At 40.8% G+C, this 22488-nt stretch overlaps 1 protein-coding gene across 1 annotated transcript in view; it reads right to left on the bottom strand.

The window, feature by feature from the left end:
* HTR4 (5-hydroxytryptamine receptor 4) overlaps positions 1-22488 on the bottom strand; it is a 175984-nt gene that overhangs the window by 76893 nt on the left and 76603 nt on the right. The window contains exons 2-3 of the mRNA XM_040241546.1: positions 13041-13203; positions 11342-11542 (exon numbers count right to left, since the gene is read on the bottom strand). Coding sequence (XP_040097480.1) covers positions 11342-11542; positions 13041-13203 — 364 coding nt within the window. The remainder of the gene's footprint in view (positions 1-11341; positions 11543-13040; positions 13204-22488) is intronic.

Below are 22488 nucleotides of genomic sequence, written 5' to 3'. Positions count from 1 at the left end.
CAAAGTGGAAGAGGATAATGTTTATGATGGAGATTTCCAATTTGGGATTAAGAAAACAGAAAAATCTTTAAGGCAAGATGTTGAACAGGCAGCTACCTGTTCTACATAGACCAGAGGCATGAGGCATGGGACATGGGACATAGGAAAAGACAGCAGGAGAGATGAAGGCAGAGGTGCAGATAAAGCCACAGGATGGGTGATCCCTCCAAAAAAGAGAAGGAAGATGTCCAGGGCTGGAAGGCTGAGGGTCTAACCTTGAAGGACACTCAACTATGCAACAGGAAGAAAAAGATGACTATCAGTGTCAGAGAGGGCACTCACAATAGCCACCAGGAATTCGCATTGGGACAGGGAAGCAATAATGGAATAATAATTGTGGCTAACATTTACTGAACATTTACTAGTTGCCACACACTAGTATACCTTTTCTGGGCATATACTCAGTAATTTAATCTTCAGAAACTCCAAACAGAATATGGGACTTCTCAAGTGGCTCAGTGGTAAAGAACCCACCTGCCAATGCAGGAGACACAGAAGATGTGTGTTTGATCTTTGGGTTGGGGAGATACCCTGGAGGAGGAAATGGCAACTCACTCCTGTATTCAAGGATGCTTATTCAGTGGACATGAATCTGAGCAAACTCTGGGAGAGAGTGGAGGACAGAGGAGCCTGGCATGTGGCAGTCCATGGGATGGCAAAGAGTGGGACACAACTTAGCAACTGAACAACAAAATGGAATACACTATTAATATTATTGGACTTCCCTTGTGGCTTAGCTGGTAAAGAATCCGTCTGCAATGCAGGAGACCTGGGTCCGATCGCTGGGTTGGGAAGATCCGCTGCAGAAGGGAAAGGCTACCCACTCCAGTATTCTGGCCTGGACAATTCCGTGGACTGTATAGTCCATGGGGTTGCAAAGAGTTGGACATGACTGAGCAACTTTCATTCACTCACTCATTAATATTATTAATACAATTTTGCTGATGAGAAGATAAAACCCAGAGAATTTAAGTAACTTACTTAAGACCATATAATTGGTAATTAGTCAAAGCTGGGTTTGAATCCAGGAAACCTAGGATCCTAGGTCTCATTCTTATACATGTATATATCAAGACTTCTAAAAGGGTAGAAAAACTAACACTAAAGTCATATCAAACCACAAGTCACACTTCAGAGCATTCTTTGCTCAGCTAAACACGCCTGGAGCAGCTACTATTGATCTGTAAGAACACAGAAACAGACAAGATAAAGACTGACTCTTGAGGAGCTGGTGAGAGACAGATAAATAAATCAAATTTTTTTAAGAGTGATAACTGCTGTGTTAATATTTAACATTCTCTCTCTGTCTCTTTTTAACATTCTGTGGGAGCTCAGAGAAAGAAATAACAAATCTTCTTTGGGAATGAAGCTCAGCCAGTTAGTGGAGAAGGTGAGTACTGAAGAAGGGTGGATATTCACCTGGAAATGAAGAGGAACTCAAGACACAAGTGCAACATGGAATTATGAGGAATCACACCATACTCAGGAAATGATAACAGACCACTCCTGGGTGGGAACAGAGATAGGAAGACATAGACTGAGGATAATTCTGAGGAAAAGGACTGAAATACAAGCTAAGAATTCAGCCTGTATTTAATAATGTGTCACCAAGAAACCTCTGGGGCTTTGCACATGCTGTTTTCTAGAGCTACTGTGCCCCATACTTCACCCTCTCCCTCTTCACCTGCTGGCACCTACATCACCTACAGACCCCAGCTTCAGAATCACTTCTTCTAATAGCTGTCCTGCATAGGAAGTCACGTGCTCCAACAACTGCTTCGACTTCCCCTTATTCTATTTCAATAACCACCAATTTTACTATAATTATCTACCTACTATCTGCATTTTTCACTAAAATCTCTGTGATTCAGAGCTATTCTGATTGTTCACCATTGTACTTCCAGTGCTCTACTCAACTCAAAGCAATTAGTAAGCACTCAATAAATAGTTGATAAAATGAACATAAAAATAAGATTTCATATTCTCTAGCATGAAAATTGTCTAAATGATCTAGATAGAAAGATCCTCCTGGAAGATTTAAAACCTCTTTAAATATGGCTGTGAGAAATGTCCTCTTTTTTTTCTTCTGTATTTCTGTAATTTATTATTATTCTGTAGGACAGTGATTTGTGACCTGGAACCATTTTACTCCCTAGGGACAATTGGCAATGTCTGGAAGCATTTTTATTTGTCAGAATTGGGTATGAGAAGAGTGGTGGTACTATAATATAACTAGAATACTAGAATATAGAATGATACTAGTAGAAGGCCAGAGATGCTGTTAAACATCCTACAATATACAGAATAGGCTTCAAATAATTATCCTGTTGAAATTATTATCAAATAATATATATAAAATCAAATATATAACAAATCAAATAAAATATATATCAAATCAAATATATAACAAATAATTATCCTATTGAAAATATCAGTAGTACTGGGATTGAGAAGGAGAAGGCAATAGCAACCTACTCCAGTACTCTTGCCTGGAAAATCCCATGGATGGAGGAGCCTGGTGGACTGCAGTCCATGGGGTCACTTAAGAGTCAGACACGACTGAGCAACTTCACTTTCATTTTTCACTCTCATGCACTGGAGAAGGAAATGGCAACCCACTCCAGTGTTCTTGCCTGGAGAATCTCAGGGACGAGGGAGCCTGGTGGGCTGCCGTCTATGGAGTCGCAGAGTTGGACACGACTGAAGCGACTCAGCAGTAGCAGCAGCAGCATAAACTTCAACTCAAAAAATATTACTATTATATAAAAGCATGAACTTCAGAGAGTATGTGAGAAGGGGAAACTTGTAATCCCCATTCCTTGCAGAAATGCATTTCAATCCTCTTGGGAAAACAAATTAATTGTGTGACACAAGCTCACAGTGACAGACACTTTTCATTTATACACTACAAAATTGAGTTATGCTCCAGGGAGATCATTAAGAAATGCCAGCACATTTATCTCCAGCACAGGATGAAATAAACAATCTTTGACTCAGAACTGTATGTTTTAGAAGCAAAACTGTTTTAAAAGAAAATGTGTGACTGAGTATCTGCTGGAGGAGTTTTGCAGATAAAACACATATTCCTGGGAAGGATGGCAATTCAGATGGACATCAAAGAGAAGATCATGCAGTGCTACAGATAATGGTATCCTCAATGAAGTGAAAGGGAACTACATTTGAGCCAAATACAGGGCAATACACAGCATGATCAGAGAAAGAGCATCAGCGGCAAAAAGTCAAGAAGTATGGTATGCGCAGCCAGTGGAAGGACCTAGCGATATATGGTGTAGTGTAAAGAAGACTTGGGGAAGACACACCTCTGTCATGTTGTGGAGACTCCATAAAGATACCCATCAGTCTTCAGGTCAGCTCAAGAGAAGCTGATAGCTGCTATTCATGTCGCCCAACATCCCTCTTTCCAGAGCGAAAGAAATGTCATTCTCCTGTGACAGATGCTCCTGGTAAAGGTGGCAGTCACAGGGCCTCATCTCTGCTCAGCAACCATGTGTCAGCCCCACACCATGATGATTAGTCAAGAGGAGAGTGTCTGGCTCAGGCACAGTCAATGGTCTTCAATGAGAAACAGCATTTAGGTTTATCTTCTTTGGATTCATGAGGTAAGGATGCTTTAAGACTCATGTTGCCTACAGCTATTTTTCAACCCAGCCTGAGAATGAATCCAACAAGTAAACAGCATAGGGACAGAGAGGGACAGACACAGAGAAACAGAGACACAGAGAGAGGACAGAGAGAAAGAGAAGGAAAGAAGGAGACAAAGAGGAGAGGGAGACAGAGACACCGGGAGAGAACTAGACTAGATGATAATGGTCAAACCCTGCAGAGCCATGTCTGAAGCCTGACTTTTCAGCTACAAAACAATCAGTTTATTTTCTGTCACACGATAATGAAAAAGACCTTACTAAAATATCACCTGAGAAGCAGGTTGGTAAAAACACTACACTCAGGCAACTCATTAGGATATATAAACAGAAAGCCCTCTTCAAGGTCTTACTTAAAACATAAAACCATTGAGTAAACTAAAAATATATTCACATAACAAGTCTGCTTGTTGCATATGAAATGATTGGCATTTAGAGGGGACTATTATTTACAGTTGTTAACTCTAGAGTATACAGTTGTGGAGGTGGAGAGGAAGAAACAGGGACATTTTTATGTTTTACTTGTGAAATAAAGACTTTTTTACAATGCTCAGATATTGGATGAGTGAAGATGAAGGTGAGGGTCATCGTGAGGAAGAACCTGCTAATAGGAGATGGTGAGGGCTCCCCTCGGAGGAGATTTCAGGGAATTTTGTGAGAAAGCAGAGAGAACTCTTTGGTCAGAAAGATGTCCATGCTCCCCACCTTGTTCTGACCCCAGAGGGAACTTCTCACACCTAAGTCAGAATGTTCTCAGAGATTTGAGGAATGTGCTATTCGAGGAGCATGTCCAGCTAAAAGCCCTCTGTGGACACACTTACAGTCAAGAAGTGTTAACTTCCAGTAAAGAGAAAACTGAGTGCATATTTCAGAAATTAGTAAAAATGACCAAGATCCAAATGACCATCCAGCCTAGCCAACACTACTCTCTACTGCCCCCAGATGACCATTTTAATAGTTTGGTACAATTTCATTCCTACTTTCTCTCATACACACTAACTCATGTACACCCAAATACAAACACCTACATATTTATTTTCCAAAAGTGAAATTACTCTAAACATTAAAGTCTGAAACTTGCTTCCCCGCCCCCCAACCCCGCCACATAATATACCAGTGAAATCTTTCTAGGACATCACACATAACTTTTTCTTATGGTTTTAATGGCTGCATTATATTTCACTTTAAAAATTAGCATTTTATTACAAATACTTGGTTGGTTTTAATTTTCACAGTAAACCTTAGATTTAAAACAATCAATTATATGTAAAGCTTTAATGCTTTTTTTGACCTCCCATGACCCATATTACGTGATGCATGTATTTTAATCATATTTTGGAAATTATTTCCAATGAGTCAATAAACTTTCATTAACAGTTCTCAGTCCTCAAAGCACTAGGAAGCACAGTGGATACAGAAATGCATTATATATATATATATATACATATATATAATTTTAACATTTTATATTGGAGTATAGCCAATTAACAATGCCATGATACTTTCAAGTGCACAGCAGACCAACTCAGCCATACATAGGCATTTAATAATATATTAATGGAGTCTTGCATTTTGCTTTGATACAGAGGTCTACCATCTGGGTGGAATTAGGAATCAAGGTGAGCATTCTTGCTTGAGAGGCGCTACCTACATCAATCACCCCCAAAGACTCAGAGGAGCTTTAGAGAGGACAAGACATCCTTCTAGGCATCACTTAGTGAGCAGTAATATCACACTTCTCTGACACATTTATTCTGTACTTCAGCCCAGCCCGGCCCAGCCCAGTTGTAATGCTGGGAGGAGCACAGCAAAATAGAAGCTAGATATACATAAGATCACACTCTTTCAGGCTAAACTGTCCTGTAACATCTAGAGTGAACCTTCCAGCTCAATGAGAATGTCACTCTAGTGACAGAAAATGATGGGAGATAAATGGCAAGTTTCCAAGACTCTCAGAAGAAAACAAAATCATTTGACTTCATTTATTAATAACTTATGGATTCAGTTCAGTTCAGTCACTAGGTCATGTCCGACTCTTTGCGACCCCATGAATTACAGCACGCCAGGCCTCCCTGTCCATCACCATCTCCCGGAGTTCACTCAGACTCACGTCCATCGAGTCAGTGATGCCATCCAGCCATCTCATCCTCTGTCGTGCCCTTCTCCTCCTGCCCCCAACCCCTCCCAGCATCAGACTCTTTTCCAATGAGTCAACTCTTCACATGAGGTGGCCAAAGTACTGGAGCTTCAGCTTTAGCATCATTCCTTCCAAAGAAATCCCAGGGTTGATCTCCTTCAGAATGGACTGGTTGGATCTCCTTGCAGTCCAAGGGACCCTCAAGAGTCTTCTCCAACCACCACAGTTCAAAAGCATCAATTCTTCAGCACTCAGCCTTCTTCACAGTCCAACTCTCACATCCATGCATGACCACAGGAAAAACAATAGCCTTGACTAGACGGACCTTAGTCGGCAAAGTAATGTCTCTGCTTTTGAATAAGCTATCTAGGTTGGTCATAACTTTTCTTCCAAGGAGTAAGCATCTTTTAATTTCATGGCTGCAGTCACCATCTGCAATGATTTTGGAGCCCAAAAAAATAAAGTCTGACACTGTTTCTACTGTTTCCCCATCTATTTCCCATGAAGTGATGGGACTGGATGCCATGATCTTCGTTTTCTGACTGTTGAGCTTGAAGCCAACTTTTTCACTCTCCTCTTTCACTTTCATCAAGAGGCTTTTTAGCACCTCTTCACTTTCTGCCATAACGGTGGTGTCATCTGCATATCGGAGGTTATTGATATTTCTCCCAGCAATCTTGATTCCAGCTTGTGTTTCTTCCAGTCCAGCGTTCCTCATGATGTACTCTGCATATAAGTTAAATAAGCAGGGTCACAATATACAGCCTTGATGTACTCTTTTTCCTATTTGGAACCAGTCTGTTGTTTCATGTCTAGTTCTAACTGTTGCCTCCTGACCTGCATAGATTTCTCAAGAGGCAGGTTAGGTGGTCTGGTACTCCCATCTCTTTCAGGATTTTCCACAGTTTATTGTGATCCACACAGTCAAAGGCTTTGGCATAGTCAATAAAGCAGAAATAGATGTTTTTCTGGAAGTCTTTTGCTTTTTCCATGATCCAGCAGATGTTGGCAATTTGATCTCTGGTTCCTCTGCCTTTTCTAAAACCAGCTTGAACATCAGGGAGTTCACGGTTCACGTATTGCTGAAGCCTGGCTTGGAGAATTTTGAGCATTACTTTACTAGCATGTGAGATGAGTGCAATTGTGCAGTAGTTTGAGCATTCTTTTGCATTGCCTTTCTTTGGGATTGGAATGAAAACTGACCTTTTCCAGTCCTGTGGCCACTGCTGAGTTTTCCAAATTTGCTGGCATATTGAGTGTAGCACTTTCACAGCATCATCTTTCAGGATTTGAAATAGCTCAACTGGAATTCCATCACCTCCACTAGCTTTGTTCGTAGTTATGCTTTCTAAGGTCCACTTGACTTCACATTCCAAGATATCTGGCTCTAGATTAGTGATCACATCATTATGATTATCTGGGTCGTGAAGATCTTTTTTGTACAGTTCTTCCGTGTATCCTTGCCACCTCTTCTTAATATCATCTGCTTCTGTAATGGAGTAGCCATCATGGTCAAAAAAGATTCCGAAATGCAGTACTTGGATGCAATCTCAAAAACGACAGAATGATCTCTGTTCATCTCCAAGGCAAACCATTCATATCACAGTTATCCAAGTCTATGCCCCAACCAGTAATGCTGAAGAAACTGAAGTTGAATGGTTTTATGAAGACCTACAAGACCTTTTAGAACTAACACCCAAAAAAGATGTCCTTTTCATTATAGGGGACTAGAATGCAAAAATAGGAAGTCAAGAAACACCTGGAGTAACAGGCAAATTTGGCCTTGGAATGCAGAATGAAGCAGGGCAAAGACAAATAGAGTTTTGCCAAGAAAATGCACTGCTCATAGCAAACACCCTCTTCCAACAACACAAGAGAAGACTCTACACATGGACATCAGCAGATGGTCAACACCGAAGTCAGATTGATTATGTTCTTTGCAGCCAAAGATGGAGAAACTCTATACAGTCAACAAAAACAAGACCAGGAGCTGACTGTGGCTCAGATCATGAACTCCTTATTGCCAAATTCAGATTCAAATTGAAGAAAGTAGGGAAAACCGCTAGACCATTCAGATATGACCTAAATCAAATCCCTTATGATTATACAGTGGAAGTGAGAAATAGATTTAAGGGACTAGATCTGATAGATAGAGTGCCTGATGAACTATGGACAGAGGTTCGTGACATTGTATAGGAGACAGGGATCAAGACCATCCCCATGGAAAAGAAATGCAAAAAAGCAAAATGGCTGTCTGGGGAGGCCTTACAAATAGCTGTGAAAAGAAGAGAGGCGAAAAGCAAAGGAGAAAAGGAAAGATATAAGCATCTGAATGCAGAGTTCCAAAGAATAGCAAGAAGAGATAAGAAAGCCTTCTTCAGCGATCATTGCAAAGAAATAGAGGAAAAGAACAGAATGGGAAAGACTAGAGATCTCTTCAAAAAAATTAGAGATACCAAGGGAACATTTCATGCAAAGATGGGCTCGATAAAGGACAGAAATGCTATGGACCTAACTTATGGACTGGAGTTTCTGATGTCCACTCTAAGAGAAAGAAATGGAATTATTGGCAGCACTGTTCAAAAAGAGAAATGTGCTGAACATTCCATTTGTTCACTGGTGTTTGTAAAATTCCTAAATCAGTATTTATGTAATTATTGGTTAACTGACAACCTCCCAAATAAAATGTAGGTTCTGTGAGGGCAAGAGCTGTGTCCTTACTCATGCTCTTGCACTTTTACCCACTGCGGGAGATAGAGACATTTAAGGGAAAAAAAAATGAAAGAAAAATCAATTGTGGTTTTAATCACAATTGCACTAAGTTTTTAAAGGAGAAGACTGGATCTGACCAGCTTGGACAGGACTTATGCAAGAAAGAGAGGACTGAGCTAAAATGTGAAACACATGCAAGAGAGGAGGGAGCAAAGGAGCTGTGTGGGCAGAGGGATGAGCCAAGGCCCTGAGGTGGCTGAGTGCAGAGCACTGGAAAGAGAGAAAGAAGCTCAAGAGTGAGGCTGGTGAAGGACATCAGAAGCATGAAGTGGGCTGGACATCTAGGCGGGAAATAGATGATGCAAAACTCTACAGGCCAAGGAGTTTGGTCTTATTGTTGGTGCAATGAATAGCCATTGAGGGGTTTTAAGCAAAAGAACTGCAGATAAGAGGTGCAGTATTAGAAGACATCTTGTAAACACTGAGTGGATTAGAGGGGATAAAAGAAATATGGAGAAAATAATTAGGAGGTTGTTGCAGTGATATCCAAAAGACGACAATAGTCTGGACTAGAATGACAGAGATGGGAAGCAATAGACTCAGATCTGTGCCAGGAGGAAGGTTAAAGGACTTGTCATTATTTAAATGCAGTGGATATGGAAAGACCAGATTAAGAGTAACTACCTGGTTTCCAGGTGTGGCAGCTGCTGAAAAAGCTACTCACTGAGAAGGAGGTCCAAGTTTGTTAAGAAAGACCATGGGTTGTATGGACAGAAACTGAAATTAGCATCCACTAACATTGAGGGCTGTGCCAAGCTGGGTCAATGATATGCTTTAAATGGATCATCTAATTCATCCTAACTGCCATCCTATAAAATAGGTGCTGTTGCTCCCATTTTTAGAGATGAGAAAACTGAGATTTGGAAAGGCTTAGTAATTTATCGCCATTCTCAGAGCTAAAAATTGGCTGAGCTGGGATGTGAACCTGGATTTCCTTGGTTCTAAAGCAGATGGTTCTTAATTACCAGCCCATACTGCTTCATGACAACTGAGGTCTACTTAGGAAAAATTTCATGGTTTCAAAAGGGCATGATACTTACCCTAGAACTCTGAAGCCAAACCTTCCTCAGAAACCTTCAGTTTTCCTCTCCAGGCCTCCCAGAACAACTGTCCACATCAGCAAGATGATTCTACACTTTGTCCCATCCTTAAGTCCCCACCCACTCAGGCTTTTGGCCAAACTTCAAGGTTACCTCCAGTTGCCCTGATCTCCTCAATTTTGCCTTCCCTGAATTAATATGATATTTTCAGTCTCACCACTTAGTTTGGCAACACTCACATGAGGGCTACCCTGCAGGATGTCCATATATTCTCAACTTCCTCACATTTTATTTTTCCTATTGTGGATTCTTTTTTTTTTTTTTTACAGTATATACTGACTGTCTTATAAAGCCTTTCAAGCACTGAAGTCAGATTGTTGTAAATAAGCTAATAAACACAAAAACCGTGACACTCTGGTTCTGGCTGCCAAACAACAGCTCTGTTTTACCAATGTTATTATCTCTAGCTGTGGAGTGGAATCTCATTATACATTGCATTTAAATTACACACATTCATCTATATATTCTTGGCAGAGCAAGAGACAGAGAACATGCACATTTTAAACAGAGCAGGCCACTATGCATGCCATTCTAATCCATAAGCATGTGTCCCATAAGATAGGAGAGGAATTAACTGATTTGAGTCCCTAAGGATCTTTTCCAGTATGAGTAATTATCTGGACAAACTCTGATTTTAGTGTATAAAGGTACATATTTTAGATAAACCACAATCTCTAATTTTAAGTCAACTATTTTTCCTATTGCTCTATTAAGGAACCTATCCTAGTGACTTATCCCAAGATTAGGGGGAAAGTTGGGTCTCCTGGACTAATCAAGAGACAGTAAGAGATTGTCCCTGGCAATTCTGATAACACAAGACTTTCACACCATACTTTCTTTTGGGATCTCCCCCTAAGATATGACTACAGTGATGGCAGTATATGTTCGGTTAATCATCTGACTTTTAAATTGTATTCTCCCTTTATTATTGAAAATAAATAAGGGAACTAGAAAATGAAAAGTGCTGATACAACTGATAAACACATGTCTCCAACAAATGAGGCAAAGATGGAAATCATTAGGCCTCCTGAAGTCAAATGTGAAAAAAAGAAAAACCCAGCTATGCAAGAGGAATGGAATTCTAACTTGGGTCCGAAAAGCAAACAATTATTAGGGATTTTATAATCATCTTTGATTTTCTGGAAAAGAGCCTCCCCAGTCACAGGCACAAATCTAAATACACACATAAAATTATGATACGGGTGCATTATCAGAAGGTCGTGTTCAAACAGAACTCTATCACTCTGAACTACCCTGCTGCCTCCTGGGCAGATAGATTAATTCTTGCTTCTCAGCATCCTCAGGATTTTCTTCGTGCCATCAGCATACAATTTCAGGCTTACCTATGGGAAACATGGTTGCCGGTACCTATCACTATTTAGACTGTAAGCTCCTTGCAGGCAGCTTCTAGGCCTTACTCATCTCTGTGTCTGCAGTCCCTTAGAGAATGCCTGACTAAAAGAGGGTGCTGTACAAGAGCCGGAGAGTGAATAAATAAGTGAACAGCCAGATTTACCTCTCTGAGATTCATTTCCTCTTATGAATCAGAGAAGAAAAATGACACAGCCCAGTGGCCATCAGGTTGTTGTCTCCAGCACGGAGCTACACTTTGTACATGGCTCTGGCCTTACCTATCCAGAGAAATGCAGCACAGGTGAAAAATCGATGCTGTTGTGAGCAGGACATCCAGAGATGTCCGGACAAGGCAGAACATCTCCCCATAAATCCAGATGTCTTGAACCAGCTCAATGGCACCGAAGGGCATCACCAGCACTGACACCAGCAGATCCGCAAAGGCAAGAGACACAATGAAATAATTGGTTTTTATTTTCCTGTGGATGAAAAAGTGTAAGGGAGGAGGCAGTGGGAAAGACAAAGGAAAGAGGTTAGGGGGAAAGGAGCAGCGGAGAAAAGAGAAGGAAAGGGAAGCAAAGAAATAAGAGAAGAAGGGAGGAAAAAAAGGAGAGAAAAGTCAGATGTGCAACATATTCTGTGAGATTCAGTTTCCCCTTCTGTCTTGTGTGCGGTCCAGTCACTTTGGACTTTTCCAGACCCCTGGCACCATAAGTCCTCTCTTGCCCTCATCTGTGACCACACTGCCCTGACTTGAGCTCTCCCATGCACAGAGACCCTCCCGAGGGTCTTTATGGGGTGTTCTCTCTCCCTACTGTTGGCCTAGCTATACCCTACCGAATCATTGGGGCTCAGTTTAGTTGTTCCCAGGAAACCCTCCAAAGGTGACCCCCCTCACAAAGAGTGTCAAATTCCACCATTTTCCACTTTTAGACTGACTACCATGTGCCTCACATTTGTCACAGTGCTTAGAATTTCATTTTTATGTTTTATGTTGATTAGAGCATGTCTTACTTTAAGAGGAAGATAGCAGCAGATGGGACAGAACTTAACCTTTCATCCCCTTTTGTGGCCTGGTGGATCTTAATCTAGGCTGCACAATAGAATCACCTAGTAAATGTGTCTAAATATCAGTGCCCTGGTCTTGCCCTGGATCTATTACTTCAGGGACTCTGTGTGATGAATCCACTTACCCACCCCTAAGCTCACCAAATAAAATATATGGCACTCAGTTAAATGTGAACCTCAGATACACAACAAATAATTTTCTAATATAAGTATATTTCAGATATCACATGAGACACACTCCTGCAATACATTAGTAATTTTAAAAGGGTCTTTAAGTGATTCTAATTGCAGCCAAGGATGAAGTGGAAAGAGCAGAAGACCAAGGTTTAAATCTTAGATCAGCCACTAGTCAGCTATCCTTTTGGAGCTTCCCTGGTGGCTTAGATGGTAAAGAATCTGCCTACAGTGTAGGAGACCCAGGTTCAATCCCTGTGTAAGGAAGATCCCCTAGAGAAGGGAATGGCAACCCACTCTAGTATTCTAGCCTGGAGAATCCCATGGACAGAGGAGCTTGGTGGGTTATAGTCCATGAGGTTGCAAAGAGTTGGACATGACTAAGCGACTAAGCACACACACAGCTATCCTTTCTTTGAATCAGTTAATAAAGTGAGGAGGTTACATACGCTCTCAGACATTATATATATAGTGATCACAACTATTGCAGAAAAAATAACATAGGAAAAAAGTCAGGATGGAAATGCACTTACATGCTTATACTTGTTATATTAGAACTATGAGATTATATGTGATTTTTTTCCCCTGCTCCATTTTCCAAACATCATTGCCATGTATCTTTTCCCCTTCACAGCTATAAATTCTAGTGGAAATTATAAATTCAGACTCCAGTTCTCCAGGGAGAGCCCTGAACTCCACCCAGGTTTTCTCATGAGATTGCCTCATGTGACTCACCTGAGCTGCCTGTCCCTGCACACAGCCACCATCACCAGCAGGTTCCCCAAGATAGCCATCAGGATAACTGCCGAGAGAAACGTGAGCAGCACGACCTTCTCCACTGACCTGAAACCCTCCTTGGAACTGGAAGACACACAAACACGAAGAACTGAAGGAAACTCTTAAGACACAAAAAGAAAATTAGTTTTTTCCTTCATTCATTTTCAGAAAGGTAACTTCACTGTCGAAGCTGCAAACACACGTGTATTGTACACCTAATATATGCCAATGTTTGCACTTGTCACTTTACATGTTATTTTGGTTAACTCCTACATAATGAGAAGGAGGAGGCTCAGAGAGGTGTTAACTACCCTGAGACTGCACAGTGATTCTCTATGAGAGAACTTGAGGCTTTCCTTCAAGAGCACTGAGCTTAGCTTGTGCTCAGAAAGCTTATTTGGTCGATTCTTGTTTGGCACACCAGTACAGCTAGGTTGTAAGCTCCATGAGGCAGGGACATTGCCTGTTTTCTCCACTGACAAATTCAACTTCAATATATCATTCATATTTAGTGAATGAAGGAATGATGGCATCAAATGAGCAAATGAAGGTAACTTGAACCTGTATCTATGTGAACACAAAGGCCATCTGTGTTCAATATTTCATCCCAGTCCACACAGAAGCTGCTGTGTGCAGGTGGGCTGTCCAAGGACTAGGTCACGGCTTGAAAATTGTTTGTTCCTAAATGGCTGACTTGGACAAACTGTTCTTGGATTATGTGAAGCCCACTGGAAATACAGAATCCATCAATAAATCCAGGGATTCCTTTCACTGCCTTGAACTACATTTCTTTTGGTGCCCAATACAACAGTTCAAATTTGTGTGCTTGTGAATTTCAGCAACCAATTCGTTTCTATAAACTCAACCCTCCTAATGTCAATTCAACATTTTGTCTTACTAACTTGGAAGTGAGTGTTCCCTGTCAATAAAAGCACAATAAATGCAGATTATTCAAAAGCTGCAGGAAAATGTTTGCTTTTTAGTATGTTTTTTTTAAATGTTCTTTTTAAATGACGTTTCAAAGGATCTTAAAACTTTTAGACTCAAACACACATTTCAATATGGAGAAACTAAGACCCAGTGAGAGGAAATGAGTTGCCAGAGTGTGTTAGCATCTAGACTGGGAGAAGCTGCTTGTTCTTTAGGGCACCACTGAGTACTCATGCAAGAGTGAACATCGACATTTTAGGAATCAGCGAACAAAAATGGACTGGAATGGGTGAATTTAATTCAGATGACCATTATATCTACTACTGTGGGCAAGAATCCCTTAGAAGAAATGGAGTAGCCCTCATAGTCAACAAAAAGAGTCTGAAATACAGTACTTGGATACAATCCCCAAAACGACAGAATGATCTCAGTTCGTTTCCAAGGCAAACCATTCAGTATCACAGTAATCCAAGTCTATGCCCTGACCAATAATGCTAAAGAAGCTGAAGTTGAACTGTTCTACAAGACCTTCTAGAACTAACACCCAAAAACGATGTCCTTTTCATTAAAGGGGACTGGAATGCAAAAGTACAAAGTCAAGAAATACCTGGAGTAACAGGCAAATTTGGCCTTGGAGTACAGAATGCAGCAGGGCAAGGCAAACAGAGTTTTGCCAAGAGAATGCACTGGTCATAGCAAACACCTTCTTCCAACAACACAAGAGAAGACTCTACACATGGTCATCACCAGATGGTCAATACTGAAATCAGATTGATTATATTCTTTGCAGCCAAAGATGGAGAAGCTCTATACAGTCAGCAAAAACAAGACTGGGAGCTGATTGTGGCTCAGATCATCAACTCCGTATTGTCAAATTCAGACTTAAATTGAAGATAGTACGGAAAACCACTAGACCATTCAGGTATGACCTAAATCAAATGCCTAATGATTATACAGTGGAAGTGAGAAATAGATTCAAGGGATTAGATCTGATAGAGTGCCTGAAGAACTATGGACAGAGATTTGTGACATTGTACAGGAGACAGGGATCAAGACCATCTCTAAGAAAAAGAAATGCAAAAAGGCAGAATGGTTGTCTGAAGAGGCTTTACAAATAGCTGAAAAAAGAAGAGAAGTGAAAGGCAAAGGAGAAAAGGAAAGATATACCCATTAAAATGCAGAGTTCCAAAGAATAGCAAGGAGAGATAAGAAAGCCTTCCTCAGTGATCAATGCAAAGAAATAGAGGAAAACAATAGAATAGGAAAGACCAGAGACCTCTTCAAGAAAATTGGAGATACCAAGGGAACTTTTCATGCAAAGGTGGGCACAATAAAGGACAGAAATGGTAGGGACCTAACAAAAGCAGAAGATATTAAGAAGAGGTGGCAAGAATACACAGAAGAACTGTACAAAAAAGATCTTCACGACCCAGATAATCATGATGGTGTGATCACTCACCTAGACCCAGACATCCTGGAATGCGAAGTCAAGTGGACCTTGGTAAACATCACTATGAACAAAGCTAGTGGAGGTGATGGAATTCCAGTTGAGCTATTTCAAATCCTAAAAGATGATGCTGTGAAAGTGCTGCACTCAATATGCCAGCAAATTTAGAAAACTCAGCAGTGGCCACAGGACTGGAAAAGGTCAGTTTTCATTCCAATCCCAGAGAAAGGCAATGCCAAAGAATGCTCAAACTACAATGCCATAAGCACTCATCTCACATGCTAGCAAAGTAATGTTCAAAATTCTCCAAGTGAGGCTTCAACAGTACATGAACCATGAATTTCCAGATGTTCAAGCTGGATTTAGAAAAGGCAGAGGAACCAAAGGAAGCAAATATCAAGTTGCCAACATCTATTGGATCATTGAAAAAGCAAGGGAGTTCCAGAAAAACATCTACTACTGCTTTATTGACTATACCAAAGCCTTTGATTGTGTGGATCACAAAAATCTCTAGAAAATTCTTCAAGAGATGAGAATATCAGACCACCTGACCTACCTCTTGAGAAATCTGTATGCAGGTCAGGAAGAAACAGTTAGAACTGGACATGGAACAACAGACAGGTACCAAATAAGAAAAGGAGTACATCAAGGCTGTATACTGTCACCCTGCTTATTTAACTTATATGCACGGTGCATCATGAGAAACACTGGGCTGGATGAAGCACAAACTGGAATCAAGATTGCCAGAAGAAATATCAGTAACCTCAGATATGCAGATGACACCATCCTTATGGCAGAAAGAGAAGAGGAACTAAAGAGCCTCTTGATGAAAGTGAAAGAGGAGAGTGAAAAAGTTGGCTTAAAGCTCAACATTCAGAAAACTAAGATCATGGCATCTGGTCCTATCACTTCATGGGAAATAGATGGGGAAAGACTGGAAACAGTATCAGACTTTATTTTTTGGGGCTCCAAAATCACTGCAGATGGTGACTGCAGCCATGAAATTGAAAGATGCTTGCTCCTTGAAAGAAAAGATATGACCAACCTAGACAACATATTAAAAAGCAGAGACATGACTTTGCCAACAAAGGTCCATCTAGTCAAAGCTATGGTTTTTCCGGTAGTCATGTATGGATATGAGAGTTGGATTATAAAGAAAGCTGAGCGCCCAAGAATTGATGCTTTGAACTGTGGTGTTGGAGAAGACTCTTGAGAGTCCCTTAAATAGTAAGAAGATCTAACCAGTCCATCCTAAGGGGGATCAGTCCTGAATATTCATTGGAAGGACTGATGCTGAAGCTGAATCTCCAATATTTTGGCCACCTGATGCGAACTGACTCATTTAAAAAAACCCTGATGATGGAAGGTTGAAGTCAGGAGGAGAAGGGGATGACAGAGGATGAGATGGTTGGGCGGCATCACAGACTCAGTGGACATGAGTTTGAGTAAACTCCGGGAGTTGGTGATAGACAGGGAGGCCTGGCGTGCTGCAGTCCATGGGGTTGCAAAGAGTCAGACATAACTGAGCGACTAAAGTGAAGTGAACTGGGCACTCAGGTCCCAACAACAAGAAAGAATATCTTCACTTGAGCTCTTTTGATTGAAAACCAAGATAGCTGATAGTATGAAATGGCAGCAGCCCGCCAAGTTTGGGCTCTGGCTTTGTCTGAAACCTTTTTTGTTAAACCTGGCATGGAAGACAAGATGACAACTGGAATAAAGAATCAGAAATTTCCACTCAGCTCACAAGTAGCTTTGTTGCTTCACTGAAATCCTTACGGCTGGATTCAGATGAAAAGAATTTTAGGTTATGTCCATCTAAATCACACTTCTGCACCTAAATTCCAACTATTGCTGGTACTAATCATAGACAGGTGAGATTTAACTCAATGAGGAAAGACTTCAGTAGGCTGTTTAGCCCACCCCAAACTATTTCGATTTTAGGCCATGTTAATTGAGGTAAAGTGTCTAATAAAGGAGGTAATAATGCTTTTTGCCTTGTCTTCTTGGAGGCTCTGACTCAGAACCCCTGTGAAACTTGTTCCCTTCTCTAGGTCTCTAAACCTGTGCATTCTTCCTGGAATGCTTCTTCTCAATATTCAGGTCTCAGATTAAAGTTCACTCCCATTTAATGTGCCACATGCAAACATTTTTCATTTTCTTATAACCTTTATTGTTATCTAGAATAATAACTTTTGTTATTATTGTCTGTGCCCTACCTCGACAGACTGACTTTTGGTTATCTTTTTCACCACACTGCACCTGGCACAGTGTCTAACCTATACTATATGCAGTGTAAAGGTAGATGCAGTATATAAGAAGTGCATAATTACTTGCTGAGAGAAAGATATTGAATCATAATGGTGAGGTTTATTCTTCAATGTCTTTGGACAGGTTGCAGGTATAGAAAAGGTTTTATCTAGACAAGAGGAGACCCAGGGATGAGACATAAAAGCTATTTTTAACTCTCTGAGGACTGTCCTTTGAAATAAGAGTAGATTTATGCATTAATTCATTCAACAATATTTTCGAAGCACCTGCCCTGCATGAGGCATTGTTGTAGCCTTAGAGCAGCAGAAATAAGCAAAACAGAGAGCAATAAGTAGATAAGCAAGAATATAGATACATTTAGCTAGTAATATGAACTGCAAGATGCAGATGACACCACCCTTATGGCAGAAAGTGAAGAGGAACTAAAAAGCCTCTTGATGAAAGTGAAAGAGGAGAGTGAAAAAGTTGGCTTCAAGCTCAACATTCAGAAAACGAAGATCATGGCACCCGGTCCCATCACTTCATGGGAAATAGATGGGGAAACAGTGTTAGACTTTATTTTTTGGGGCTCCAAAATCACTGCAGATGGTGACTGCAGTCATGAAATTAAAAGAAGCTTACTCCTTGGAAGAAAAGTTATGACCAACCTAGATAGCATATTCAAAAGCAGAAACATTACTTTGCCGACTAAGGTCCGTCTAGTCAAGGCTGTGGTTTTTCCAGTGGTCATGTATGGATGTGAGAGTTGGACTGTGAAGAAGGCTGAGCGCCGAAGAATTGATGCTTTTGAACTGTGGTGTTGGAGAAGACTCTTGAGGGTCCCTTGGACTGCAAGGAGATCCAACCAGTCCATTCTAAAGGAGATCAGCCCTGGGATTTCTTTGGAAAGAATGACGCTGAAGCTGAAACTCCAGTACTTTGGCCACATCATGCAAAGAGTTGACTCATTGGAAAAGAGTCTGATGCTGGGAGGGATTGGGGGCAGGAGGAGAAGGGGACAACGGAGGATGAGATGGCTGGATGGCATCACTGACTCAATGGGCGTGAGTCTGAGTGAACTCCAGGAGTTGGTGATGGACAGGGAGGCCTGGCATGCTGCAATTCATGGGGTAGAAAAGAGTCGGACACAACTGAGCGACTGAACTGAACTGAACTGATGAACTGCAAGTGGGGGCTGAAAGCCTGGTTATTAAATGGGAGTTGTCAGTGAAGCTCAGAGATAGGATTGTCAAAGTTTATGACCTACAAGTTATGTAACTATGTGGGACCAGTGAGCAGTCTCTAAACAGTGGCTCTCAACATTGGCTGCATATGGAAATCACCTGAAGAGCCTTAGAAAGTGCTGATGGTAGAACCCGACTCTCAAAGACTCTGATTTAGTTACTCTGGGTTGCAGCCTGAATATTAGAATTTTTAAAAGCTCCCAAGTGATTCTGATGTGCAACCAAAGTTAAGAATCACTGCTAAAAGGAGGGAAGGGATTCCCTGGTGGCTCAGAGGTTAAAGCGTCTGCCTGTAATGTGGGAGACCTGGGTTTGATCCCTGGGTCAGGAAGATCCCCTGGAGAAAGAAATGGCAACCCACTCCAGTATTCTAGCCTGGAGAATCCCATGGACGGAGGAGCCTGGTGGGCTACAGTCCACGGGGTCGCAAAGAGTTGGACATGACTGAGCATGGGCACAATAACTTTCTAATAACTAAGGATGATCCACAGTAGCTTCCCAGTGTTGTTTTGAGTCCCCTGGCTCAGGAAATGTTTAAGAATATCTAGGTGTCAATTAGATACGACTTCACACCTATTAGGATAGTTATTATAAAAACAAAACAAAACTGAGAAATAACAAGTGTTGGCGAGAATGACAATAAACTGGAATTCAGTGCATTTCTGATAGAAATTAAAATGGAACAACTGCTATGGAAAACAGTTTGGTGCTTTCTCAAAATGCTGAATATAGAATGACTATATGATTCAGCAGTATCAGTCCTAGGTGTACACTCTAAAGACGCAAAAGCATGGACATGAATAGAGATATTCACTCCAATGTTCATCACAGCATTATTCACAATAGCCAAAAAGTAGAAACAACTCAAGAGTCCATCAACAGGTGAAAGGATTAAAAGAATGCCGTATATACATACTATAGAATTTTCGTTCAGTCATAAAAAGATATTATGTTCTCATCCACAATACAAGATGGATAAACCCTGAAAATACTATGCTCTGTGAAACAAACCAGACACAAAAAGACAAACATTGTATAATCCCATTTATAGGAAGAACCTAGAACAGGCAAATTCTTAGAGAAACAAAGTAGAATAGTGTTTACCAGGGGCTGGGATAGGTAGAGGAGAGGGGAATAGGGATTTATTTAATGAGTATAGAATCTCTATTTGGGGTGATAAAAAATTCTGGAAATGGATAATGGTAATGGCTGCACACCACTGTGAGTGATCATCTTGTCACTCAATTGTACATGTAAAATGGTTCCTGTATATATTAACTGTAAGTTTTATGTCATGTACATTTTATCACAATAAAAAAGAAGAATACACCAATTCAGTTCAGTTGCTCATCCATGTCCAACTCTTTACAACCCCATGGACTGCAGCACGCCAGGCCTCCCTGTCCATCACCAACCCCCGGAGTTTACTCAAACTCATGTCCACTGAGTCTGTGATGCCGCCCAACCATCTCATCCTCTGTCATCCCCTTCTCCTCCTGACTTCAATCTTTCCCAGAATCAGGGTCTTTTTAAATGAGTCAGTTCGCATCAGGTGGCCAAAATATTGGAGATTCAGCTTCAGCATCAGTCCTTCCAATGAATATTCAGGACTGATCCCCCTTAGGATGGACTGGTTAGATCTTCTTGCTATTTAAGAGACTCTCAACAGTCTTCTCCAACACCACAGTTCAAAGCATCAATTCTTGGGCGCTCAGCTTTCTTTATAATCCAACTCTCACATCCATACATGACTACCGGAAAAACCATAGCTTTGACTAGATGGACCTTTGTTGGCAAAGTCATGTCTCTGCTTTTTAATATGTTGTCTAGGTTGGTCATAACTTTTCTTCCAAGGAGCAAGGGTCTTCCAATTTCATGGCTGCAGTCACCATCTGCAGTGATTTTGGAGCCCCAGAAAATAAAGTCTCTCACTGTTTCCACTGTTTTCCCATCTATTTGCCATGAAGTGATGGAACCGGATGCCATGATCTTAGTTTTCTGAATGTTGAGCTTGAAGCCAACTTTTTCACTCTCCTCTTTCACTTTCATCAAGAGGCTTTTTAGTTCCTCTTTGCTTTCTGCCATAAGGGTGGTATCATCTGCATATCTGAGGTTACTGATATTTCTTCTGGCAATCTTGATTCCAGTTTGTGCTTCATCCAGCCCAGTGTTTCTCATGATGCACCGTGCATATAAGTTAAATAAGCAGGGTGACAATATACAGCCTTGATGTACTCCTTTTCTTATTTGGAACCAGTCTGTTGTTCCATGTCCAGATCTAACTGTTGTTTCCTGATTTGCATACAGATTTCTCAAGAGGTAGGTCAGGTGGTCTGGTATTCCCATCTCTTGAAGAATTTTCCAGAGTTTTTTGTGATCCACACAGTCAAAGGCTTTGGCATATTCGATAAAGTAATAGTAGATGTTTTTTTGGAACTCCCTTGCTTTTTCAATGATCCAATAGATGTTGGCAATTTGTTATTTGGTTCCTCTGCCTTTTCTAAATCCAGCTTGAACATCTGGAAATTCATGGTTCATGTACTGCTGAAGCCTGACTTGAAGAATTTTGAGCATTACTTCACTAGCATGTGAGATGAGTGCAATTGCACAGTAGTTTGAGCATTTTTTGGCATTGCCTTTCTTTGGGATTAGACTGAAAACTGACCTTTTCCAGTCCTGTGGCCACTGCTGAGTTTTCCAAATTTGTTGACATAGTGAGTGCAGCACTTTCACAGCATCATCTTTTAGGATTTGAAATAGCTCAACTGGAATTCCATCACCTCCACTAGCTTTGTTCCTAGTGAATACATGTATGATCCTATATCAGGATGCTGTATGGTTTCTTGTACTTGAGGCAGGTAGGACTGACTGATTTTAGGTTCCTCTTTTGTCTATAGACAGTATTTGAACATATCCTCAGAACACAGATTGTCCATCAACCACACCCTCACCATAAGAACCATCTCCTCTGAACTGCCTTTCCTCTTGCAGAAGAAAAGAACAGACTCAGAGTCTGAAGTGAATACATTTGGCTCCAGAGAATGTATATTACAAATTAAGTGTGAATGTCAGGGTCAGAGATCCCCAAGTTCAGTGTCACAGTTCATTCATGGCATGCCAATTAGGAGCTAGATACAGTGAAACTTTGCAAGTGAAGGGCAAAATGTAACCACAGAATTTTTAATTAGGCAGAATTGTCCTTTGAACTAAATGTAAGTCCAGCCAAGATAATTAAATAAGTTAGGAACTACGTCTACTAACTCCATGGTAGGTCCTTAGATTACCTCTGACACCCTTCAGGATTACTATCAACCACCACCAGACAATTCTCATCTGGTCAAAGGGCTAGCCACTCCACAAATTGGTTCTTTGACAGTTATTCTTATGAGAAATTTTACTTTCTCTCCCTCTCTTCTTTTGCTTTTCCAGTGATCTCTTGACCCATGAATAAGGAAATTCTACAAATTTGCTGGCTCTGTTTACTACTTTCTCTGTTCTTAACAAATGAATATCTATGAGAATAATTCTGGATAAA

The sequence above is a fragment of the Oryx dammah genome, unplaced genomic scaffold (assembly GCF_014754425.2).
Source record: "Oryx dammah isolate SB20612 unplaced genomic scaffold, SCBI_Odam_1.1 HiC_scaffold_5, whole genome shotgun sequence".
In the NCBI taxonomy this organism is placed as follows: domain Eukaryota; kingdom Metazoa; phylum Chordata; class Mammalia; order Artiodactyla; family Bovidae; genus Oryx; species Oryx dammah.
This window is presented reverse-complemented; position numbering and strand designations above follow the sequence as displayed.